General features: G+C 43.5%; 1 protein-coding gene across 5 annotated transcripts in view; it reads right to left on the bottom strand.

Annotated features, from left to right (window-relative positions):
* Nucleotides 1-27,187, bottom strand: part of OCRL (OCRL inositol polyphosphate-5-phosphatase) — a 475,965-nt gene that overhangs the window by 351,767 nt on the left and 97,011 nt on the right. For all 5 annotated transcript variants that reach the window (XR_013610641.1, XM_078688434.1, XM_078688437.1 and 2 more), the window contains exons 5-6: nucleotides 16,781-16,894; nucleotides 4,632-4,736 (exon numbers count right to left, since the gene is read on the bottom strand). Coding sequence is in view for 4 of the 5 variants with exons in the window: in XM_078688434.1 (XP_078544560.1) it covers nucleotides 4,632-4,736; nucleotides 16,781-16,894 (219 nt within the window). In the remaining variant the exon portion in view is untranslated. The remainder of the gene's footprint in view (nucleotides 1-4,631; nucleotides 4,737-16,780; nucleotides 16,895-27,187) is intronic.

Genomic DNA, 27,187 nt, shown 5'->3' with positions numbered 1-27,187 from the left:
TTGAGTTTGTGGTAGGTTATTGTACTGGATCACCCCACAGTAGCACAGTGAGCAGTCTCTGAACGTAACCTTCTTGGTGGTAGGAACAGCAGCAGGGGTACCGTGCCTTTTCAAATATCTCCATGTCCTGGGGACGGGATGCTTCAGACATCTATTTGTCCTGTCAAAATACATTTTTAACTTGCCCCTTTTAGTGGCTGGCAGCGAGGTGACAAATTATTACAGAGTTATTATATCAGAGCTTTGAAAACAGTCTCACTGATCGTGCCAGGTGTCATATTATACCAGGGTTTGTATTCTAGCAAGGCTGTGACTTTCCCCACCTCTCCACAATTCTACATACAGGGCTGGAAGTATGCAGGACACATTGGTTCCAGGGTTGGATACGCTGGGTACACACACTGGAAAAGGTTGGATAGTAAATTCTGACAAGGGGAAGAGTAAAAGGTTTTCCAAGCTCGGTTGGAATAAAATAGGGTGTAGGAAACTGGCAGTCAAAAGGTTTCTGTTGCAGGGGATTTGGCCTACTTGTTAAGTAGGCAAAATAAGCTTGAAAACTAGCTGTCCTTGACCTTAAATTTCTGACTTGCGCTAAAATTCCTACCACTTGGATGGTACATTTTTACATGCATGAGCTGTGTGTACAAATCTCAAAACTTCGTTGTAAGAAGGAAAAGTCTTCCAGGTGTTTATTGGTAGATGCAGAGTTATATGAATGTGATTCTGCTCTTTTGTTTTCTTTGGGTAGCATGGTACTTTTATTCTGAATAACACTGATGCTCAATAAATATTCAATCGTAGTACAATAAATACAATCTGAAGAATAGCCATTGGACAAGCAAAATTACAGGATGTGAATAACCTCACCAGTACTCCTTACTCCTCACATGTATTGTGAGACACGGAGTTAGGGCAAAGATGAAGAGTATAAAACAAATAACAGTAATAGCAGTTCTCCATCAGGGAAACCATTAACTTTTGGATATTTTCATACATGTGCAGGATCCTGAATAGTTTTTCAACAGAAGTAACTATGTATCCATGAGCATGCAGTGTCTGCATAAAGGCAACTTTCCCCCCCCCTACTTTTTAACTTTTAGAACACACATTGCATTAACAAGAACTGGGAAAATTAATCTGTCTGACAATCTAATATGTAAAACTGGTTTTGCTTTACTAGATATGTGTGTGTGAATTGAAGAAATGTGACAAAGTCAATGGTTGGATGGATGAGTTAGTGTATGCATGTATCAATGTGTAAGAGTAGTGGGCCATAACTGAAAACGTAAGTGTCTTAAAGGGTAAATGAATTTGTACTTTAAAGGAGATAGGTTATGCAAATCGTACTGAGATTGTAATAATGTTATAAAATAGCAAAATATGACCAATACTGTACAAGTATTATACTTGGGTTTGACACCAGTCTGCCAAGAATCCCTGTAACATATAATTAATCTAACCATCATGTTAGTGCAAACAAAACTCCGGTTGTGGGCAACCCGATGGCAATGTTTCCATTATGCCATGATTTAGACCCATATAGGAAGTGCAAACCTTATGCTAGGGAGACCTCATGGGAAGAACGGCCACAGCATGATAATACTTACAACCATTATACTATGTAGTGTGTGTTTAGATTTATATCATAACTCAATAAACCTAGGTGCATGTTTATAATAACTCCTTTATTAAGTAATCCATACTACATAAACTCCATCAATTATTAAAGGTCATCATTCTGGTAGTAGCTATATGTATAAATGATTATCAAAAGCACTGTATATCAATTAAAAATAATTTATGAGAATTGTATTTAGGCTAAAAAGCAATGTATTGTAGTATACATTCGTTTTTGTGCAAACAATGAAATCATAAAGAAGTAATATTGCAAAGACAGTGCATATTTGTAAGACGCTATTGCCCTGTCTTTCGTGAAGAGGAAAATGCATTTTACTGCTGAAGGTGTATGTTAAGGGATAAAATAAAATTTTAAAAACATAAGAAGTGACTTTAGAGGTAGCATATTGTGCAAAGACAAGTAGCAGTGCGTTAGGTTATGAAGAATAGGAATTACGTAGATACTGGTCACATTTACACTCTCCAAGAGAGGAGAGCGCTACTGTCTTAAGAAAAAATATATAGTAGCAGTGGGGAAAAACCCCTCCATTCAGAATTTAAAAAACTGCAATACCTATCTTTTTAAAAATCTTTTTTGAGTTTAACCCTTTTTCTTAATTTGAGTAAATAATAGGTAGAATAATTCTAAATACATGCAAAAGAGTGATGAAGTATCTAATATAACCCATCTTTCACTATTTAATACTAGCAATGGTCACCCTTTTATTGGTGTGATAGAATTGGTCTAAAAGTAGTGTTCTAAATTAAGTTATATTCCATTGTATCGGCCTTGTATCTGTAAGTCATAGAACCATAAAAATGAACTATATCTTGTTCTTACAGTGAATGCAGCGACTGTATACTTTTACTTTGATCCAACAATGAAATGGCAAACAACTATTACTGCCACATAGAAAGAAACAGACACATGTTCTCAACTGAACTTTTGTAAACACAAGTCAAATAAAATAAACTGATCGAAAATATTTGTTTTTAAAATGTCGTGGCTGGAAGATTTATGAAAGCCTCACTGGATAATTATAACAAAGGTTTAATTCTAGAGTGGATGACTTATACTGTCCAAGAATCTAGCAATGAATACAAATATGTTGTTTTCTTTTAAGCTCAATTTTGAAAGTGTCAACCAAAAGACGTGCTATTGAAATAAAACATTAACTGCTCTGCTTCCCTTTGACGTCCTTCGGTTAGAATAATGGTTATCATTTTCATATCATATTTATAAGTTAGTAAACAGCTCGTCCTGTTTGAAGTCCTTTATGCATGCCTTTAGCTGTGTGCAGCACTACGGAAGTAGGCCTTTGTCTTCATTTGATGTCTTGTGTGTGGACATTCAGAGTCAGCAGATAGAATTAAAATCTTCCAAGGAAATGGCCCATGGCATTGCTTGGGCACACAAATATCACGTAGCACATCATCCATGCTCAGATATTGCAAAACTTTAGACTTCCTTCATTGGATCTCAATGTATCTGGATATCTGACTTGCTGAGCACGTAGTGGGCCCGATTCACAAAGGCAGACATACCCTTCTGTTTAAGTTACCTAGTTTCTTGGTAATAACAAACTACACAATTAATTTTTACTACTATGGAGAGTCCGCAGTGGGGGGTCAGGACTACGCACATAAAAAGATAGGACAGGCCTATTTCATTTATGGGTGATGTCTCTGCAGCTCTACAACCACTATTAGTCAACTTAAACTTTTAGTTTGTGAATACCATAAAAACTTATACAAAAACTGTACGTTTACCGCTGTAAGTTACACCCAAGAGGTTTAAAACTACTCTGAACAGCTACCTAATGCGATATGAAAATTAATAAACAATTCCAGATACATGAACCCAAATTGCAAATATGTAAAACTGGAAGGTACATCTTATGTGAACTCTTTGTGTCTGCGTTTTACCAAACACACAACAGGACCTCTGTACAATATTTCAATCAGCCGCTCTGGCTTATGTCATGCATCCATTCTGACTTGATTGGGAAGAAGAAAGCAAAAAAATAACAGGAAAAATGGTATTTCTCCCACTTCGCATGCATACTGATATGTGATGCACATGCAGAAGGAGCACTAAAGAGGTTTTGTATGTCTTGCACGTAGCTGAAGGAACGGAGTTCTATGCCCAGTCACTAAGACCCTGTGCTCATTCCGATATTCTTTGCTTCAGCGTCTCTGTACCAACGAAGGAAAGGATGAAGTCAGGTATCCTTTAGTATGAAATAGACTTTATTGAGTCTAAATAACGTACCCACAGCAGAGCAGGCTCACAGTGAAGACCAGTAGAAGAGAATGAATACAAGTGAATTCCAGCATGGAAGAGATAGATATAACAGGAATAGAAACAGAAGAAATACAAAAGAGGAGAGGACAGAAGAAGAGAACAGAACATTACAGTCTCCTACAAGAAACAACCTCAATTTAAGCAGCTTTTCAGAGATCTAATCTTGATGGTAACACAGGTATATCATGGATTTGGACGAGTAGTGCTGAAAAAGGATTTGCAGCATCTGAGTGGTTTAGCTCCCGCAAACTATGCGCAACAATGTGGATGTTTTGGAGCCGCAGCGCAGCATTATGAGCTGCATGTGCTTAAAAAAAAAAAATAACTGGAGGTATATGTAAAGTAGAAGACATCTGTACGAAACAGAAAAAAATATAAGGTTGGAAGCTCTGCAATGCAGGAATATCAAAAAGATTCTAATTCAATATGAGTGGCAGTAAAAAAAGGACTGGTGGGGCGGTGCACCTGCAAAAAGAAACTTAACATGATCCCGTATCACATAAGCCTGCTTGCATTGATGGTCAGTGTTTAAAAGTAATACAGAAAATTAGTTGACATCTTACTCATTAGTCACAGACAAAAGAACCACCACGTTAGGACTATGTTCTATTATCACCTTGCTAAGAAACAAAAGGCATGTTTATAAAAAATAAAAAATAAAAACACACGCATACAATGACATTCAATCAAATTTTTAAGGCAATAATACCTGGTCTCGTGGGATTGGAAGAAGTTCCAGGAATTCTCTCCTCTCTTTCCGATGCCGAGTACCAACTTGACTGATCTTTTTCAGGCAGAGCAGGTTTAATGTATGCTGTATAGAAAGAAACATTTGTTACATGGTAAGCTCGCAATCCGTTTTGATTAAATAATTATTATAACACCTTCTATAACATTTACAGATTTGTTTTGCATGACGCATTAATGTTCCCTATGCATCAAGGAAAAGCCTTGAGAACAACCGTGAAACAGGCTTGACTGGAAAGTACACGTCTCATGAGCTAAAACGGTATCAAATCAAATAAAGGCATACCCCTCCTTTATTCAAGATTTTGTAATTTTGCCACACTACTCCTCACCCTCATGACCGTATTTTGCCAGTTTAGCAGTCGTCCACGGAATTATACTACATGTTGCTCCAACACAGACAAGTAAAAGCAGAGAGCGATCAATATTTGTGATCAAATATTTTATTAGAGTGATTTTAACTGGATAACACCTGTAAATTTCGTCCCATGAACCTTCCGGTGAATTCTGGTTACCTTTATCCTCACCTGGTCAAGAACCAGTACGTTTTCACAAAACAATGTACAGCAATAATTAAATCAATCTCTACAACCCGCCGTACCTCGGTGAAAAAATGGCAGAAAAATAAATATCTGCAGAACGTAACTTTGCTCTAACGGAAAATATCAAATAGAAAAATCTGGCAAAAGCAATGCATCACTATTTCCTCCCCGTCACCGGAGATCGTAGCTAGACTGAACCGATCATACTAACATATAAAATGTTTCCCTGCTGCGTTTCTGAGAGCATCGTCTATTTTGTGCCCTGCAGAATACTACAGAGCTGAGATGGGAGCGGCTCGCTAAATTAAAAGTTATCAACTAATGCAGTGATAGACTACAAACCTGGTACTGGGAGCACCCAGCAGAAAAACACGCTGAGTGTGGTCACTGTGGAGATGGACAACACTCTGCCCTAAAACTGATTAGTTGTTGAGGATGTGATTAACATTGCCTTAAAGGTCCCGAGTTTGAAACTTGGCAGCAAACTAGCCCACCTATTTATCATCTCTGGGGAAATGGGGCAGGATGAAAGAAGAGATGTCTAGACCACAGGTGCTCATAACAGGTATAAATTATGCCCATGCTTTTTCCACAGAAGGTCAGGCTAAAAGGCAGTTAAAATCATTGTGTTGAGCCAGAAGTGCAGACATCATTAGTACAGCAGGCGTAATGGCAGTTGGGCCCAGGAGTGTGAAGGGCCACAGGCACCCCCACATTATGGCATTTTTTATTTTAACTACCCACCCCTGGGTGAACAGGGTTTACATTTTCCTAGTCACCCTTGCTACGCCACTGGCAGGGAGGACCAGCTCTAAAATCTGTTTGTACCCACACAGCAAAATTGGTTTACATTGCTGTGAAAGAGCCAATTCATGAAAATGCTTATAAGTATAAACAGAAGACCTTAATGTTAAACTGTGTACCCATGTAGAAACCAACATTATTACATTTGCAGGTGATTTGAAACATTGCTGGTTGGACCAACTTAAGGTCCCATTAGGGCACAATACAGTGAGCATGAGGGAGCATATATGTGGTACCTTTTTAGAATTGTGTCAAAGGTGGTGATTTGAATAGCAATGTTGGTCAGGCAATCGCACAAAGAGTCAACAAAGTGCCCACAACAAAGCACTGTCTGGTAACAAAAAGAACATCAGACAGTATGACCGTAAGATTGTCAAAATGACAGGCTCTGCACCAGCCCACAATGTATTTAGTAGAGGGGAGTCAAACTGCAAGGCTAACCCTCCTACTTCTGCAGGGAGATCAACCCACTCAGTGTCCTCAACCTCAATCCACAGAGGTCTAGCACATTCAGAACTGTGCTCTACTGAGGAGATAGGAGATCTTTCCGGAGAGGTAGACTTACTGGAAGGTACATGCGCCGGTTCAGTAAGTCAAATTATTACACTCACCTGGTCCAATTTTGGGATATTTGAGTGATTTGTTTATGGTCTCTCCTGAACTTCTACAAAACTTGGGAGTAAAAGCAGTAAAGATGGGAAAGCATACAGATGTATCCAAGACATGCCCCAGTGTACGAAGATGCCTTGAATCACCTCTGGATGCAGTTGCTATTCATGGTCTGCAAGGTGAAGTATGATGAGCGAGCTTGTCTGGGCCAGCACTTGGGGAGCACGCCAAATGAATGGCCATCAGAGAGATCCCTTAGAATTCGAGCCACCTCCAGGAGTACCAACGTTTCCTGGTGCAGGACCTATGACCTCAGACCTTTCTGCTTGTTGCAGTTTTAAATGGTGTGCGTGTTGTCCATCAAGACTTCAGCAAGGTTCTCGTTGCTGGATGGAAGAAGGGCTTTCCGAACCAACTAAATGTTGCAAAATTCCAGTCGTTTTATGTGGTGCCTCTGCTCCACTAATCACCAAGGGCCCACGGTCTCCACCTGTGCCAGGTCCCACCCCAGTCCAGAGACACTGCATGAGTTACTACTGTGAGCTATGGATATGATAGGGGCAATGACCTGCCACATGACAGGGTGGTATTAGTCAGCCACCACCAAGATCCAGGGCAGCCTCTTCCAAGATACTGATCTTCCTGGTGATGTGTTAAGTGAATGAGAGGTCGGTCTCAAGCATGATATTGCACAGTCCATCAGCTGAGAAGTGAAGACTGGTAGGCTTAAATGGAGAGCCAGGCATGACTAAGGTTGTTTCGTGCCATTAGCAAACTAGAAATTCATTCTTTGTGCATTTAGGTTTAAAAAGTATATTGGCATCCAAGATTAGATGAGGCAGATTTTGAATCTCTGTGGGTTGAGGATATTTTTTAGAAATAATTGGGTATTCTTTACACATTGTGGGAGCTTGAAGTTTCAGTCTGCAATACAAGATGTGAAAGGGATTCCATGAAGAAGTTAAAGCTGATGGCATTGGATGAGTCCTGGTATACTCCGCATGGGACAGGCAAGCTTTGTGATCTTGTGGGACTATTTGTAAAAGTAGAGTTGAGCTGGTTGATGAGGTAGAGTGCAAACCATTTCAAGATAGTGCCTAACAATAAAATGCATATTTACAGGGTGTTGATCACAGCTAGATGCTGATCTGTGCTGAAGGGGGGCAGAAGGCTTAGGCAAGACCAGGGAGATGATACCTCTTATTAAAGATGGTATAAATGACTTGGAGGGTGACTGTTTAAGTGCAGCAGCATTACCTGAAGTCTGAACAGAAGTCTGATAAAAGATGTATGTTTGTAGCTAGGTGGAGACTGCTTTCTCAATGTTTTTCCGTATGAATGGAAGATGGGTAAGAAGTCAGATGATGGTGAGATTGGTATCTTTAGCAGAGAAAGAATCTGACCAGTCTTAAAACAATAGGCTCAAGATGTTAAAGTAAATTTCCAAACCAGGTAGGGCTGCAGGAGACGCATCCTCTTTTTCCTCATTGGAAGAGTGCAAAGGAGAGAAAACACTGACAGAGTAATCGACTGCCCAACATAAAAGGGGATAAACATGAGGAAGAAAGGAAACTTTTGTCCAGAGGACCAAACCGTCTGCAAAATATGAAGCGTGGGAATAAGGAAGCCAAAGGCCTAGCAGCTTCCCAACAAGCTGAATGTAGGCAACAGCAATAAAAGCTCCCCTTCCCAACACACCAGCGTATTGGAACAGCATGAAGGAAGATCAGTTTGAGAACAAGCATCCTTTGAAAGCATATCTGCATGGGTTCATATGTCATATTTATCAAAAAGTGAGAACCAAATTAACGTTCTTTTGGGCATGATAAATAGAGAAGGGAGAGCATATGGGTCAAACCCTTGAGAAACCGCATCACAGCTTTTCATTTGCATAATAAAGACTGATCCAGCAAGCAAAGGAAAGCCAGCAAAGCAGAAAGGTAACCTTTCAAATTGTGCAGAGCAAAACCAAAGAAATTGTAAATCCCAAAACAAACATTTTGTCAGGATTACTTAAGTTGATCAGCTTTCTCCTCAACAAAACACAACATGACAGCAGCTGTATTAAATAGTTTTGCCAATTACAAGGACTCAATCTCGAAATCTGTGTCAAAAACCTGGTTGCGCAAAGTAACGATAAATGATAGACAACAAGAATTAATCTTTAAAAGTTACGAAGCTAAGGCCAGGAGGAATCTGGGCTGGCTCACTGTCTGTGTCCCTGAAACTGTATTGAATATAGGGGCTCAGGATGCAGAATTGTCCAAAGAGGAAACGATCCTTGTTGATGCACAACCCGGAGTATTTTTTCGTCTCCATTTTCGACTGGAATGCACATCCTCTCTAATTCAGTGCAATCTTTCCTAATTGGAGTACCTGCTTTTGCCTATGGTATGCAGCAAGTTATAAGAAGGTGGGAGAGAATGTGTGCAGGTGGAATGGTGTTATATAGAAATAAATGGTGGTTAGCATCACAAATTGACATTGTCCTTCGCTGTTGATGTGACAATCTGCCAAAAGACAAAAATCTTCCTTTACATTACCCATGACAGGAACCAGGTCTAAAGAGTTTGTGGATGTCCTGAAAATACACTCCCCATTCTGACAATATCCAAACTCACCTTACTGTGTTGTGCTGGACATTTCCTAGCAAGTAGAAGAACTCAGAAGAGAATCGTTTGGTAAATCCACAAGGATTTGACCAATGGGAACAGCCTTCTTTTGCCTTCCAGAAAAGGAGGTATGTAAGTTGGGAGAACCTTTTCCATTTTAAATAAATAAAACTAGGGAGGGGAGCATCCTTTTTTCCTCTTTTACGTAGTCTATTGTGGTACACTCTAGCTTTTAAATCTAAAAGCCTGAAATTTCATGCAGCTGATTAGAAAACACAATTTACATAATTTGTAGATTATAATTGTTCTTTATTTCCAACAATAAAAAACAATTGATCCATTTCAAGCAGTCGTAAACTTTCATAAATCGAATACATTTTAGGCATCGACTTCAGATTTTCACTTTAAAAAGACAATCTTTCATCAGAAGGCCGTAAAGTACATAACCAATTCCATTTGGCACCAACTTTAAAGTAGAATTTCTTACATCTATGGAGAATGGCATGGTAGGAATATAGCATTTCCTTCCACTAACGGATCTCAAGTGTATGTGTTGTGGTGAGGCGAGGAAGAGATGCGAAGAGGGTCACGAGGCCAGTGCTTGCTGCTGCAGAGGTCTCCCCCTCCAATACCTTCCATCTTTTGCACCTCCCTGGCCCAGCTCCCTACCATGAATCCATTCGAGATTGGGGTGTTTAAAATAAGGCCGGCGGAAGTTAACAGGAGACAATACCACAATGTGTGTGTGGTGCAGCAAAGAGTCCCAGTGCAATTCGGGTGGAGATTGGAGTGGTGCCGGTTGATCAGTGCAGTGTGTCAGCAGAGAAGCAGGCAGGTAGGGCACTAGGCACAGAGACAGCCAGCAGTGCAGCTTGTGCCTCGTAATGAGGGCCGCTCACTGGTCTCCGCTAATTTTCATCCGCTCCACACTGATCCACCAATCATAAACGCAACAGATAATATAAACCTGCAGCCCTCGATAGCTGGTCCGCCCCACCTCTGCTCATTGTACACAGCACTCTGCTACTGTAACTGCAGCCTGGACTATACTGTTACTGCAATCCGGGCTACCTTTGGAACACAGAGCACCTCCTGCAAACCACTGGGCAAAACTGGGTAGCAAGGCCACACACACAACCTTATGTGCCGTGTTCCTTGGCGCAAGAATCCAGTGTTCCCACCCAGCAGGCTCTAAGGAGTAAGGGAACAAGGAGTAACGAACAAGGCTTCACAAGCCAAAACCAAGTTATACAAGAGCTAGAACCATAGCACAAGCAACATGAGAGCTGCAAAATAGGACCTCTCCCAGAGACCAAAGAAAAATTAACATCTCTCTCACACTGGGGCAGCAGAATTTATTGCAACACCACCAGCAATTTTGGCAGCATTAGGGTCAGAATCGGACATCGCAGTGCAAAAATTGTCAATGCACTTAAGTGAGGATGGCATTCCTCTCTTCACAACGTATAAAAAGCAGTTAAAACATCAACACAACTTCACACTAGGTTTCATTACCTGAAAGATCCAACATCAGCTATAAATGGCGCCCTCCCCTCACAGATCAAATTCAATGGATACCAAAGACTCCATCTGGACCAAGACAAATGTATCTGAAACCACAATTTGTAATGTATATCATCCATAAACAATCACAGCTAATAAGGAAGTCATACCAAGGTAGTCATTCCAGCTCTGCTCAACCTTACCAAGGTGCTGTAAAAGGATAAGTCGGAGTACCATTTACTAGCCAATCGGTCATCCATTCTTGCTCAAATAGAAGATAACAATCCTGTATTGTCAAAAACAGTATGTCGTTTGCTCCTCTACCGCCAGGTCTGACTCACCACTGGTACAGGAAGTACAGAATGAAAACTTCACTTCCCAGGCACCACCTCTGGGAACAAACATCTGCCTGGTAACCTTCATGTACCTAGAGTATCAATCAAGAGGAAATGTTGACATACTGACATCTAATCAATCAATCAATCATATCATTTGTAAAGCGAACTACTCACCCGTGAGGGTCTCAAGGCGCTGGGGTAGGGAATGCTGCTACTGCTCGAAAAGCCAGGTCTTGAGGAGTTTTCTGAAGGTCAGCAGGTCTTGGGTCTGCCGTAGGTGGATGGGGAGGGTGTTCCAGGTCTTGGCGGCGAAGTGGGAGAACAATCTGCCTCCGGAGGTCGCTCTTCTGAAGCGGGGGACTGTGGAGTGGGCGAGGCCGGCGGAGCGGAGCTGGCGGGTGGTGGTGTAGAAGCGGAGTCGTCTGTTGAGGTACGTTGGGCCGGTGTTGTGCAGTGCCTTGTGTGCGTGATTGAGGAGCTTGAAGGTTATCCTCTTGTTGACCAGGAGCCAGTGCAGGTCTCAGGTGGGTGTGGGGATCCACTTGTAGATCCTGCGGAGCATGCGGAGGGTGTTGAAGCAGGAGGAGGAGACGGCATTGACTGGTTTAGTCATGGAGAGGGTGGAGTCAAGGATGACCCCTAGGTTGGGTGCTGGGGTGGTTCCCAGTGCGGTCGGCCACCAGAAGTCGTCTCAGGCAGAAGGGGTGGTCCGAGGATGAGGACCTCCGTCTTGTCCGAGTTCAGCTTCAGTCGGCTGTTCCTCATCCATTCAGCAATGGCCTTCATTCCTTCGTGAAGGTTGGGTTTGGAGGGGGGGGCCTTGGTGAGGGAGAGGATCAGCTGGGTGTCATCGGCGTAGGAGATGATGTTGAGGTCGTGCCAACGGGCGACATGGGCGAGCGGTGCCAAGTAGATGTTAAACAGAGTTGGGCTGAGGGATGAGTTCCGGGGTACACCGCAGATCTCTGTGGCTTCGGAGCGAAAGGGGGGGTAGGCGGACGCTCTGTGTCCTGCCGGAGAGAAAGGAGGTGGTCCAGTTCAGGGCCTTCTCTTGGATCCCGGCGTTGTGGAGGTATGTTCGTAGGGTGTGGTGGCAGACCGTGTCGAAGGCGGCTGACACGTCCAGGAGGATGAGGGCCGCCGCTTCTCTGTTGTCCAGCAGGGACTTGATGTCATTGGTGGCGGCGATGAGGGCAGTCTTGGTGCTGTGGTTGCTGCGAAACCCGGACTGGGAAGGGTCCAGGATGTTGTTCTCCTCGAGGTAGCGGGTCAGTTGTTCGTTGCCAGTCTTCTCGATGACCGTTGCCAGGAACGGGAGCAGGGAGATGGGCCGGACGTTTTTGAGGACCTTGAGCTCCGCCTTGGGTTTCTTGAGTAAGGCGTTGATTTCGGCGTGCTTCCAGCTCTCCGGGAAGGTTGCTGTCTCGAAGGAGGTGTTGATGACTTTCCGGAGATGGGGTGCGATGGCTGTGCTGGCTTTGTTGAAGATGTGGTGTAGGCATGGGCCTGACGGAGATCCAGAGTGGATGGTGTTCATGATCTTGATGGTGTCATAGTCATTGATGTTGGTCCAGGAGAGCAGGCGGTTGGTGCACATGGTGGTCGTGGGGGCGGAAGTCTCAGTGGTTGTCGGGGCGATCGTGGCTTTGAAGCGGTCGTGGATGTCTGCGATCTTGCGGTGGAAGAAGGTGGCCAGCGAGTCGCAGAGGTCTTGAAAGGGTGGGACGTCGTTTGTGTTGGAGCTGGGGTTGGAGAGTTCCTTCACAATGTTGAAGAGCTCTTTGCTGTTGTGCGCGTTGTTGTCTAGGAGGTGTCCTGGATGTCAATCGAAGCAGCCAACAAGGTATTAAAAATAGCTAAGACACTTAAGCATTTGAGGATACAGGTGACCCTCCCCAACAAACCAGCTTACCAATACCCCTGGCAATGGGCACAAAGGGACAGGTCACTTTCAAACCTCCAAAAAGCACACATTCAGTCCTAAGAAATTCCCTAAGCAAATTTCCTAGGAAAACGTACGTGGCAGATCCACCATATTATCAGAATGACAAAAGACTATTGGTAAAGGTCCACAACAGAAGCTGGGCTTCTGGTGCATTGAATAAATCTAGATCGCAGCAACGACTGCAGCGAAACAGCTTAAGATCAAACATGGAATTTCAGGATCTGCTCACCTGTCATCAACGGCCTGCAAAACTAACTCAATGATCGTGACACACTAGCATACCTTACTTTGCTTCAGGTGATTTTGCTACAAGAAACCTGGGAGGTGGCCCACCAACATTACCAGGCTACATTCGTTTCTCAAAGCCTGCAACAAAAGAATCACCTTACAGTCGCCACATTAGGGACCGGGTAATGTAAATCTCAGCTGCACCAAACTGAGTTTATAAACCAAAGCTAACAGTTTGGGCATGCCTGCAAAGTGTTCAAACTATCTTTCGCTGAGAGATCAGCAAGCTCGCTCTGGCTTTTATGAACATTTATATACCGCCAAAATCAAAGGCCAAACAAAGAGCTTTTGAACATCCAAAAACCAAGATCAGTTAACTGCAGGAAGGGCCATATTTTCAGGGGCATTAACATGAATTTGTTAGGATCACAGCAAGATGACCAACTCCAACTGCCCAGAACGTACATTGGGCAATTCCAATTCGGACTCAAAGTCACTCCTTTAAGTTTAAAAAAAGGGCAGAAAGCTCATCAATTAATTAGAGTTTCTCAACCTGAGGACAGACTATGCCCGCTTTCCTGCGGATAATCCACTTGCTGCAACTTTTCACAACCACATAGCAGCTCTTTTATAGATTTCACAGTGCTATCAGTCCCCCTCGTTTATCGTATCAACAGCTTTCATACCAAGCTAGTTCAGTTCAGCTTATAATCATACTAAACTAGCAAAAAGGTCATTTTTGGGGCATATAGTCGAGGCGGAGTCCCGTCGGGACCAATTCACTAGTAATTTGCTGCCCAATACACCACGCTGGCACAGGGCCCTCAGAAGCAAAGTGGTAGCGTAATGATGACTGTTTATAAAACAATTAAAAACCTAAAATGTTCAGAGCTCTTCAAAAGGAACCAAACAATCATCTTCTGAAGGCTGCTGTGGTAAAATCTAGAACTGCCTACAGAAAATACAGGTGTGACCCAAAAAGAGTGGCAAATAACCTCTAGGCCAGACTTTTGTTCGACTTGAAAACCAACAAACATGAAAGATTCTGGAAAACGGTGACTAACAGAAATGAACTCTCAAAAACTGAACGGTGAAAATCCAGGAAGAACGCGGTCACGAGTACCTCTATGCCCACTTTTCTCAGGATAATTCTAAATGCGGACAACCTGATGGCATGCCTTGCTCCAGCAACACCAGAGACTCCACCCAGAACATCTATATATGGCACCATAAGAGGCTCAATGGAAGCACTGCAAAGTTAAAGAAATCAAAGGGCATCTACTCCCCTGAAGCTGGGGGCAACAACAATCAAAAATCAAATCTCGAAAGGTCAATGCGACGGGGTGCCTGGACCAAACAGCTTTCCTATGGCCATCTTCAAAGAGGACAAAGCATACTGGGCAAAGAAGCTGGAGCCAGTCTTTCACAGTAGGGTAACTCTGAATTGCATACCCGCCTCCAGAAAGGGCTCAATTATATCCCCAATCTACAAGGGTGGAGAGAATTATGACCCCGTCAACTACCAGCTTATAGTGTTTCTTGGCATAGAGTCAAAATACTTCGCTTGCCTCCTCGAAGCATTAACATCTTGGGCTACCAAAATGCATTCAATCCCTTTCAATCAAACAGGATTTTCAAAGGGCATGATGATAAAATCTAACATACTAGCCTTACTGTTACTGCTTGACCAATGCAAGAATAATCACTATTCTCCGTTTCCCTTCTTTATAGAATATAAAGCAGAATTCAACAGAGTTGATTGGAACAAGCTCTGGAAACATCTAGTCAGCTGGAACATCCATTGACCCCTGCAGCAAGCCCTGAACCTTCTCTCGGCCTTAGCATCCCTCGGCCTGAATCAACTATGGGACTCAACCTGCAGTTACTCTCAAGTTAAGAATACTGTAGGAAATAAAACAGTCAAGTGGGCCTCCCTGCTGGCCGATAAGAAGGTATTCTCAATATGATCGCACACCTGGCTAACAGTAGCTACTTACAAAACCTAGTACCTCAACCATACTTGGGTGCAGGCATCAGTGCTCATACCAAAAGAAGCTTCTTGAAATATCACCTTGTCTACCTGCCTTCGCTCTTACACTTGCCACCTTGGCAACGCACCAAGGGCATTGGCAGATTATGCAGCCAATGCCCAGAAACCATGGTACACCAAATCTGCATATACATATCTGCCCTGGAGGATCGAAAAGCCATACTAAAAGCAATGTTCAACATCAGGGAGATACGCCACTGCAAACAGGCAGTTATCGCCTGTTTTTGTCCTTCAGATATACAGCTAAATTGCAGACTGGTGAAATACTTGGCAAGAGTTGAGCAGAAACTTAGGACCCTGGCAACTGAAAAAAATTACAAACCCAGGCCAAGCACGGAATTCTGATTTCTTTGATCTCAAGATCAGTAAGTACTGCCACGTTAGTGCATCTTCTTGCACAGTTGAGCAGAGTCACTTCACACACCTTAAACCAAATAGGCATCTTATATTGGAAACCGGGGGTACTCGCCTCTAGGGGTTTCAGGTACCGATGCCACAGCAATTCCTGAACTGAATCTCCATGCTCTACAATATCAGTACTGAGCTCTGCTGTTCAGGAGTTCACAGACATAACCACAAACACACTTTTTAGAGACTGTGAACTGTATTGCTGTAATTTACAACCCACAGTGTTTACTATCCGGCGCAAGTTGAACTTTTGTTTATAATTATTTTTAACTACTGTTCACAATCCACTGGCTGTTGCAACAGTTTTAATTAACTGTGCACTTAAAAAAATAAACTTGAACTGGTACATCCATAGAGAATAAGAAAAGATGGAATTCAACATAGTTATAAACATCCTAAAATTTGCAATGGCTTGCTTTTTTCTACTGGCCACATGCTTTGACTGCAATGAATATGCTTCAAGATTCGAAATATTCACCACAAGGACTGTCACTATATAAGCACCTGCGCTCAGAACAGGCATTCACAACCTCTGAATACTCTGGGAGCATTCTATAGTCCAGTGGTGGGTCCTCCACTAGGGCGGAGGAGCGTCGCTCCACTACTTTTAGCAATGCAAAGAAGGACAAATAAAATGATAATAACTTGTTATTATCATTTTATTTGTTCCTGCTGCTTGGCTGCTTTGCGGGCGGGGCTGCTCTGATCTCAGAGTAGAAAGAAGGAGTGGTGCGCACTCTGTAAGGTGCGCAATGACTGTGTAGCTGGCCCTCAGGGGCCAGCCAAACAGTCATGCACACTTTGCATGTTCTCCACCCAGTCTGTATTACAGCCTAGGTGGAGAACAGGCCTAGGTTCCTAGGCCCTAGTTGGCACCAAGCCATGGTGCTCAGAGTAATCACAATGCTGCATTGCAGCGTTGTGATTGGCTATGGGAAGCTTAGGCGCTTCCTGCTTGCCCAGAAGGGAGGAAGGAGAAGCGGTGGCTGGTAGCTTTTTTTATTTTTTAAATCCCTCCTCCCCACCCCACTGCTGCTTCTCGGGAGCAGTAGCAGCTGCTCCTGTCAATTACCTTTCTGCACATGCTGGACAGCTGTAAGAAATTCTGAGCACTTCTCCTCATCAGGGATTTCAAATAGACGTTCCATGGTCCGGGGATCTGCTTGTATCCGGATTTTGCAGACACCTGCGTTGAAAACATTTTTTTTAAACCAGCATGAGCATGAGCATGGCACTCTTAACTGCAGCTAAAGTAAACTAACTTTTCAGAATGTAAACTGCAAATATGCTGTAACGGAGGTTAAAATGATATGGCATAGTAGTCTTAATTAAGCATATCGAACAACAAATTATACAGCATTTAATTGTTTTGATTAGGAAGCCTGTTTTCATCTGTATGAGGGCCAAACGCCGGCAAATTCAAGAGAAAGTCAAGAGTAAATCTGGGGTAATGCAGAAAAGGCTTTGCAAGTTAAGTCTTCTTTATATTAAGGCAAATTATGCGTATTATTTGGACACATTTACATTTTCAAACACACTGATGAAAAAATGCCCACCCAAACACTTTCAGCGGATTATATTCAAAATGACTTTAACCAACAATAATGATGTTTCCTTTTATAAAACAATCGGAAACAGACTAGTTACCTTTAACCTTTATTAGACTTTATTTCGGCAATTGCCATAAAAGCAGATATAATATGTTAAAACAATAACATCAGTAAATAATTAAAATCTGGAGTTATAGAATTGTTTTTAAAAAAAGGGACAGAAGAACTATCAGCGTATCAGGACAACGTCACAACAATTTTAAGTAGGAGGCAAAGTTCATTTCAGAACACCTAGACATAATTGCACTGTAACAAGCGCGCTGGAAGACCATATTCAAAAACAGCATACAATTTGTAAAATCATCGGAAACTGCAAAATAAAACACAGGGTCTGGACACTAGGCATTGAGCAGCAAAAGGACGACCCGTTCCTGACCGTCTCCACATATATGTGAGAAAGCCAGAAATAGCAAATACAATTAGTTGAGCAGTATCTGCCGTATGTATCCTAGTTGCAATTTTGTGGTTACTAATGCTCAGATTGCAGCACAGAGCAAGATCCACTACCTCCAATGTAAATGATATTGGAGACAAAAATACAGGACATAGTCTAGTTTTCTTAGCCTCAGGACAAAACGGACTTCTACAGGTCAGATTCAGCATCGTTGTAGGAACGTTGTCACTGCCCAGTAAATGATCGAAGCAGCAAGGTACCGGAGCGGAAATGGATATACAGAGATCAAGCAGCCGGGTTCTCAATTGTTTCTATGTACTCTTCCAGACAAAAGGTGTCTTTCAATTCCATAAAAGTGGAGGTCAGGCTACCTGCCCACCACCCCACTCATGTGGAATCTACCATCTGGATGTCTCCTTAAGCATTAACTTGGAAACGCCAGACAATGTTTCCGAATGGGACCACATATTTTTGCACCCTATCTCTTCAAGAGTGCGCCTAATATCCCCCAGCCATGGGATCCGGATAGCTCCAGGAAGTTTTGAAATTTCTTCCAAGACCAGCTGAAAGGACAATAAGTCTGCTGAGGACCAGATCCTCCTCTATTACAGCAGGGGTCTGAGGGCAAAAGGTCGAATGTCAAGGTCTAATCTAAGTGGCACTAGTGGAGTGCTGGCAGTAAGATTGGTGAGTAGTCGGTGAAAACGATTTTCAGGCAGTTCGATATTATTGACGATGTTGTGCCCCCAGAGTTCCACACCGTATAGAGAATCCCCTTAACTCCCTGTCCCCCTAAGAGCTCTGGCGAAAGCTCAACCCCGTCGAGGCACTCAGGATACCACCAGTAGAATAATATCGTCCGGGTTTACAGTTTTGGATCTGGGGCTTCCAACCAAACTGCTCATTGAGGGTGAGCCCATGTATTCTAAGGTGCAGATCCTCTCCAGTGAAGAACCATTAACGACCGAGTGCGATCTAGCCGTCTGGCAGGGATAAATTACCATTTGGAAAATGCTACTTACCAGAATGCATCTGTTCTTGGCATGTAGAGCTGCAGAGTTACACACTGTGCATAGATGGCCACCTAGTGTTGGGCCCGGATGTTTGCAGTTTGTCTTGTTGTAGAAAAGTCTTTGGAAGTCACGGGATAGGCGACTCCTCCTTTGGATGATACTGCGCATGGGCATCGCCTCCATCCCTAGATTGTTTTTCGCCATTAGGGAAGTGATGGAGCTGTACAAGAGGTAGTGATGTCCATGTGATTTGTATCTAATTAAGATAATACTGGAACAAATAAAGGTAGCCGGGGAGGCGTGTGTAACTGTGCAGCTCTACATGCCAAGAACAGATGCATACTGGTAAGTAGCATTTTCTGTTCGAGGCATATGAGCTGCAGATTACACACTGTGAATAGGTTATATAGCAGTACCCACACCTAGCGGCGACCACCAGTATCTGTTGCAGTTGTTTGAAACAGTGTTTTTAGTGCAGCCTGCCCCACAGTGGCTTGTTGCTTAGTTTGCACATCTACACAGTAATGCTTTGTGAATGTGTGCGGTGTAGACTATGTAGCTGCTTTGTATATATCGTCTAGGGCAGAGGTCTTCAAACTTTTGTAGGTTGAGCCCCCCCCAGCTGAATTTTTTTAGATGTTGGGCCCCCCCACCACCTGGACTCGACCGCCACACGCACATTCCGGGCATATTCAGCGAATACCATTCAATACAATAAGAGTGTTTAGTAAACTGCAGGTTTGTGGGTGGGTGGGTGTGGTGAAATGACAGAGGCTTATTACACAGCTCAAAACACCACTTGTTTTCTAGGGCTACCTGAATGATCAATGACTGATAATAAAAGGGAGCAAAGATAAAAAAAAGTCACATTACAAATGAATCAACAAAAAGAAGGGGGGACAGGGAGCTCGTTAACATTACAAATGAATACATACCTATTTATAACTATATTTAGCAATTTGCAAGCTGTTTAAACCCATGGCTGACTGGCATTTTGCGCGCCTGCCTGTGTAATTTTAAAAGAAACTTTCAGGGACGTTTTAAGGATTTTGTGGCCTGTGGGCCAAATGTATTTTTGGGGCCCCTGTTCAGACCAGCTTTGATTTTATGATCTAGTCTCAGCTCTTTCATGCCTTCTTTGGTCAAATACTAAATGTGTGTACATAGGATATTCAGGGATAGTGATGTGTGTTTTCAGTTTGTAACACAACAGCAGTTCATTAATATTACTGTAAATAATCTGTCACACCCTTCTATTTCTCATATGTGAGGTCATGTATTGATCTAAAATAAACTTTTAATATGGATGTTGCATGATGCATAAACACATTGTCTGCAAAATGTATGTAATAGACATACACATTGAAAATTAATGATTGAAAAACGCTATTTACAACATTGTGTTTTAAAATGATTCAAGGCCCTTCCATGAAAGCTTTTATAGCTGGTACTCTAAAAAGAGATAGATGTTGTCTATTTTGTAAGTATGTTGCGATGGCAGCGAGGTGTAGTCTGATAGATGAATAGGCTAAGTTACACTTTTGGAGGTGTAATAGATATCCTATGATGTGTTGAATAGACACGTCTAAAGGATTTATTTGGTTGTTTTGGCAGTATATGACAAACCGCTTCCACTTAGCGGCATAACATGCTCTATTAGTGGGACGTCTAGCTTCTTTGATGAAGTTCATACATTCTGGAGGAAGGCTGAGGTAACCAATCAATCAATCAATCAATACATTTATAGAGCGCACTACTCACCCGTAGGGTCTCATGGCGCTAGGAGGGGGGGGGTGCCTTTACTGCTCGAACAGCCAGGTCTTAAGCCTCTTCCTGAAGGAGAGGTGGTCCTGGGTCAGGCGTAGGTCGGTCGGGAGGGAGTTCCAGGTCTTGGCGGCCAGGTAGGAGAAGGACCTTCCTTCTATGGTCTATGACCTCAGGAGCCAGATCGCTAGGTTGAGCTGAGTTGGGTCCGGGTGTCTGATCTCTCCATGGTTCTGTGTTAATAGGCGTGGAGATAAGTTTCGTTTTCGGTGCGGTACTACAGACATCTGCAACAGCGTGGTGTACCACGGTTGTCTGGCCCAAGTTGGAGGGACTAGAATGAGCGTCAGGGAATGTTGCTGTAGTTTTCATACCACTAACGGAAGTAGTGGGAGAGGAGGAAAAGCGTACGCAATAGTTACGCAAATAGTTTTGACCAGTTCATCCATATCCATTGCCTTTGGACAGTGGGTGTGGGTATCCGGCGGCAAAGTTTGGGCATTTTGCGTTTTCGTGGGTGGCAAAGAGGTCTATCTGAGGGTGTCCCCACATTTGAAAGAACGGATGAAGAACTTGTGGATGAAGTTCCCACTTGTGGATCTCCTGTGTTTGTCGACTTAGCAGATCTGCCATAGTGTTTTGTACTCCTGGGACGTGTTGGGCTAAGAGGAAGATCTTTAGTGGTATAGCCCTTCTCCATATCTGCTGTGCTAACAGAGCGCTGCATAGAGTGTGTTCCCCCTTGTTTGTTTATGTAGTACATAGCTGTCATATTGTCTGTGCGGACTGAGACAGCTTTGCCTGACACTTGAATTTGAAATGCTTTTAAGCCGAAACACAGCTAGAAACTCCAAGTGGTTGATGTGGAGTAACTTTTGCTGCGGTGTCCACCTGCCTTGCATGGTGAGATGCAATAGGTGAGCTCCCCAGCCGGAGAGCGATGCATCCGCTGTCATGAAAATTTGAGGAACTGGCTCTAGAAACGGTCGCCCTTTGGAAAAGTTTTTGGTGTTCCACCATTGCAGAGAACGATGAGTCTGACAGTCTACCAACACTAGGTCTGTTAGTTGACCTTGAGCCTAGTTCCATTGGCGTGCTAGGCACTCTTGAAGTGGACACATTTGCAGTCTTCCGTGAGGTACTACAAATATGCAAGATGCAGTCATTCCTATAAGCTGCATGAGCACTCGAGCTGGTAGCGAGTGTTGCAGTTTGAATTTTGTTAGGAGAGTTTGTACACTTGTTATCCTGGCTGGAGAGGGATAAGCTAGTGTTAGTTGGGTGTTTATTAAAGCGCAGAGATACTGTTGTATGTGTGAGGGTTGCGGATAAGATTTGGTGTGATTTACAGTGAATCCCAAGTCGTGAAGCAGTTGAATAGCAGCGTGAGTGTGTTGTACACACTGGCTGTATGAGCTGGCTTTTATGAGCCAGTCGTCTAGATATGGGAAGACATGAATATGTTGTCTTCTTAAGTGTGCCGCTACTACTGCTAGGCATTTTGTAAACACCCTTGGCGCTGTTGTGACTCCGAATAGGAGCACTTTGAACTGGTAGTGCTGCCCGTCTAGCACAAATCTGAGATATTTTCTGTGCGCTGTGTGGATGGGAATATGGAAGTAGGCGTCCTTGAGATCTAGAGTGACAAGGAAGTCGTTTAGTACCAGAAGTGGAAGGACTTGTTGTAGTGTGACCATATGAAAATGATCAGACTGTATGTAAATGTTTAGAGGTTTGGGGTCTAGGATGGGTCTTAGAGATCCGTCCTTCTTTGGTATTAGGAAATATAGGGAGTATACTCCTTTGTATTTGTGATGCTCTGAAACTATTCCTATTGCATTTTTCTGCAGGAGGGATAGTACCTCCTGTCTGAGCAGTGTTAAATGTTCTTGTGACATTGGATGCTTCTTGGGTGGTATGTTTGGGGGTGTGGATGTTAGTTCTAGACAGTAACCTGATTGAATTATTTGGAGCACCCACCTGTCTGATGTGATGTTTTCCCAGGCTGGCAGGTATTGTTGAAGTCTTCCCCCGACAGGAGTGGAATGGGACGGGGGAAGGGGAAGGGAGTCATTGGGCAGGGGTAGAGGCAGAGCGGAAGTTGTTATTTTTACCTCTACCTTTGTTATTGTTACCCCTGTAACCACCCCTTTGGTAGCCCTTGCTGTAAGTGGACTGTGTAGGGGCTTTGCATGAGGTAGAAGGTGTGTCTGAAGAGTATACCCTGGTGGCACCTCGATAGGATGAGCGTCGAAATGAACTTCTGGGAGCCTGCGACTGCAAAGATTTGGCGGTATCTGTATCCTTTTTCATTTTTTCAAGTGATACATCTACGTTAGGTCCGAATAGGTGTTGCTCATGAAAGGGTTGATTAAGAATGGCACTTTGTACTTCAGGTTTGAACCTCGATATGCGTAGCCAGGCATGTCTATGTAATAAAACGCTTGTGGTGCTCCGTGGACTGACATAGAATTGAAACTTTCCTTCTCGAGAAATGCTTTGCAGGGATTGAGGGGGAACATGGCGGCCAGAAGCTAAACGGCTGCGGGCGAGCTCCTCCGATGTCTACCATGGATTCTGCACCGGACCCCTGCAATCGATTGCAGTAGGCTTTTTTTGTTTCTTAAAAGATCGGCAGGATGGTGATATTTAATTTCGGACTACTGACCTTAGCATTCTAATATCTTTTCACTCTGAAACTACCCGCTGCTTCCACGCTTCATTTTGCGTCCAATGTCCCCCGGCTCCCCCGCCTCCCGAAGTCTTCATTCGCGGCCGATTTTTTTCCCCGTAATCTACCTGGTGGAGCACCCCTAAGGCCGGATGGTGTTGGGGGGTATCTGTCTGTGCTCCCTGGAGTGTCACCACCGCGGGTTGCAAGTGCAGCACAGGAGCTGGGGCGGCAGCGCATCCTTCGGCTGTGGATCCGGGTTCATGGCGGCAGAGTCAGCACCTGTCATTCCAGCGAGGGATTAATCTGCCAAGATTCGAGAGGCGGTTCCACCGTGAAACTAGTCGGACCAAGTGCTGCTGATGACTGTGCGTTTTCGGGGCTCGAGGCGGTGAGAGACGGGGTTAAGTGGTACTCACTCGATGAGCGGAGGGGATTGTTAGCTTTTCCTTGCCTGATTGGGGCTTGTGACTCGGTTTCTGGGACGGAGGTTGAGGAAGGCGAGGCATTCGACATTAAGCGGTGTTTGGATGAGGAGCTCTGGCCTTCACAGCAGGGGAGTTATCGGGGTTGCATGGAGAAGGGTGGGCAGAATATTTTGAATCGTGCCCATAGTAGTGCCAAAAGTCAGCAGAGCTTAAGATCAACTGTGTGACGATATACACTACGAAACAGAGCAGTGAAGATAGACACTGCTGTGGACCTGGGGGTCTTGCCCTCCATTACGGAGGTAAAATTCACAGCTAGGCGGTGCGAGAAAGAAGACACCACGGAGAGCAGTACACCGGGTGGAACAAGAGGGAAAGGCAGGGTCAAAAAAACCCTGTCTCCCAAAGTAAAAGTTACTCCCTCGTTGAAGACCTTTTATAAGGACTTAATACTCCTTCAGATAAGAATAAAAAAGGGAGTAACATGCCAACTTCTACTGCCCAGGTGGCGCACCCGCAGAGTCTCCCTCTGCAGAAGGAGACCATCGTGCCAACAACCCTGATTTCACCTCCCGTTTGGGGAACAGATGGCCCGTGCACATCCATTGAACAACCTGTTGTCCACCCTTCTATAGTCATCTCTAATCGCTATTCGGCCCTTGAGAGTCAAGGAGATCAAGGTCTGGATCCCGACCTTCTACAACCAATGGAAAAGGATGATGTAGTCGAGGTTTTATTTCCCTTAACCCTGGCTAAAACCGGCCCTCCGGGAACCCAAGACGTGCAAAAAAGGATCCCTTTAATGCAGAGGGAGGTGGAGCTGGAATTGGATCCCTAGCAGACATCTTAATAGCATTAAAGGACGACATTGGAAGAAGATTTACTATCTTCGAATCCAACCAAGCTGAAATTAAATCTTCATGTGAGGTGTTAACTAAAAAAGTTGAAGAAATCTCACAAAGAACTGATGCCTTAGAACTTGAAATTCCGAATATAAAGGAATCATTACATAGCTCCTCCGCAAAAATAGACAAACTAGTTCTCCAGAATAGAGATCTGAAGGATGATATAGAGCGTCTCGAGAATCATGCCAGAAAGAACAATCTGAAGATACTAAATGTTCCCGAGGACTTGGAAGGGGGTGACATTAAAAACTTTGTGATTACTCTCCTTAAAGATACAATCCTTAAAGTCTTCCCAGAAGTTAACTTAGTCAGCGACATTCAGCGTGTCCACCGATATCCATATAAGAGGAGTTCGACAAACCTCAAGCCAAGGAAAATCCTAGTGAATTTTTTAACGTACTCACTAAAGGAGAAAATCTTAACCCTTGCATTGAAGGCAGGCACGGTCAAACGTACATCTTCTGCTAGCCAATTCTCCTTTTCCATTAGGTCGGATGTCTCACACATTACAGCGACAAGGCAGTGGGAGTTGGGCAAAAGGATGACAATCCTGAGCTCACTGGGGGATAAGGTACAATTAAGATTCCCAGCCTCGCTTCGAATAATGTGGAACAACCACATGTATAATATGCGCCAAGTTGAAGAGGTAGATACCCTCATAGAAGAAATTAAAAATAAAAGTGAGGTGTAGTATGCGGAGGCAAACTTATAAGTCAGAATCACCATTGAATCACCTAGCTGACATTACATGTAGGGATCTAACAGTGTAGATGTATAATGGTCCGATAGACATCCAGTGGGGGTCTCGCCCATAGGGCTTTTGCCTGGTATAATAGGGGGGTTCCCCGGGGATGGGTAGAGGGTGCACAGGGGATGGTATGGATGGAGGGTGGGGGGGGGGAGAGCACAGTTGGGGTTGCAATGGGAAAAAATTCAAAAAAATATCCTCAGTCTCACATTTATAACTTTGAAGCCATCATTAGAATGTTTGATTATTTCTGGGTACCCTAGGGAAATAGGCAGTTTGAATGAGTAGTTCAATTAAATGTATCTCCTGGAACATCAATGGGCTTAGATGTCCACGTAGGGAACGGCTTATCATGAAGTATTTGGAACAGTCTTCCGCTCAGGTGTTTATTCTCCAGGAGACACATCTGAGTTATTCGGAGTCCAGGTTGACTTTAGGTAAATATTGTTGGGTTGAGTCTTTGTACCTCTGAGCAGTCTACGCATAATAAGGGGGTGGCGATTTTGATCAGATCAGGGGCAAATGGTAGTATTAAATCTGTTACCTCGGCCCAGTCAGGGAGGTGGATAATGGCATTGGTTGACATAGGGGGGACCGAGCTTACTGTCGTCTCTTATTACGGCCCAAATGTTGATGATCCAACACATCTCTGTAATATGCAATCCAATCTGATCGGAACCAACACTCCAATAGTTATCGGAGGCGACTTTAATGTTCTCTTTGATCCGGTGCGGTCAGGTCTAACCATAGTCAACACATTGGTGCCCCACGTGTTCGTAGAGCATTAGTTAATATGATCCATGACCTTGGGCTAGCAGACCTTTGGAGGGCCAAGATGGGGGATAAACCTGGTTTCACTTTTTTAGTAAAAAATATGGCCACTCCTCACGGTTAGACTACATTTTAATAGATAGACTGAGGTTAGAGAAAGTTGGTAGCATCTTTGTACAACCTTGTACTATCTCCGACCATGCCCCAATTTTCTTTTCGTATTTGGGGGGCTGGCAAAGCCCTAGATCTAGATGGACATTGAAAAGATCAATGTTCTCTAATGAGGATACTATTAGGGTTTTAAAAAATTCAACTTTAGAGTATTTTTCTTTAAATAGTGGCTCAACAACCCTTAACTTCGTCTGGGATGCTTATAAAGCAAACCTACGAGGCCAGATCCATAGCCTGACCTGCGCAAAGAATAGGGAGGAGCTACTGGATTTTAAAAATTTAGAACAGGAGATAGGTAGGCTGGAGAATGAGAGGCTAAGTAGTCCTCAGGTCTCTAGTGATAGATTTACCCAACTAAATGCAGATTTGGATCGTCTGCGTCAAGATTATAGGGGCAAACTGGAATTAAAAGTTAAAGCTCAGTGGCAATCAAACAATATGCAACATTTTGAATATGGTGAAAAGGCTGGGGCTCTTTTAGCTTGGAAGGCGTGGGTTGAGCGCTCCAATAACAACATAAGCAAGCTAATTATTGACGACAATGGGGCAACATCATATAAGCAGGCGGATATGCAAAGCTGTCTCATAGCTTTGTTCTCTAACCTTTATAGAGAAGAGAATAACTCTGACCCAGAGTCTATTAAAAACTGGCTGGAGTCTAAAAATCTTCCAATTCTTGCAGAAGGAGGTCGTGCCTCCCTTGATGCTCCCTTTACAGAAAGCGAGGTAAAAATCGACATCAATAAGGTTAAAAACAATAAGGCTGCAGGGACCGACGCCCTCCCAGCCGAGATATATAAATCTCTCCAGGAAGAACTAATTCCGAGGCTGTGTGATCTATTTAACTATGTCTATAGCCCTGAGGGGAGAGTCCCAAACTCTTGGAAGGAGGCAACGATTATCCTTATCTTAAAACCAGGAAAGGACCCAATTAAAGCTGATTCCTATAGGCCCATCTCCCTGCTAAATGCAGACTATAAAATCTTTATGAGCATTTTAGCAGG

The sequence above is a fragment of the Lissotriton helveticus genome, chromosome 4_1, assembly GCF_964261635.1.
Source record: "Lissotriton helveticus chromosome 4_1, aLisHel1.1, whole genome shotgun sequence".
NCBI classification, from domain to species: Eukaryota; Metazoa; Chordata; class Amphibia; order Caudata; family Salamandridae; genus Lissotriton; species Lissotriton helveticus.
The sequence above is the reverse complement of the archived record's forward strand: the minus strand, read 5'-3'. Positions and strand labels throughout refer to the sequence as shown.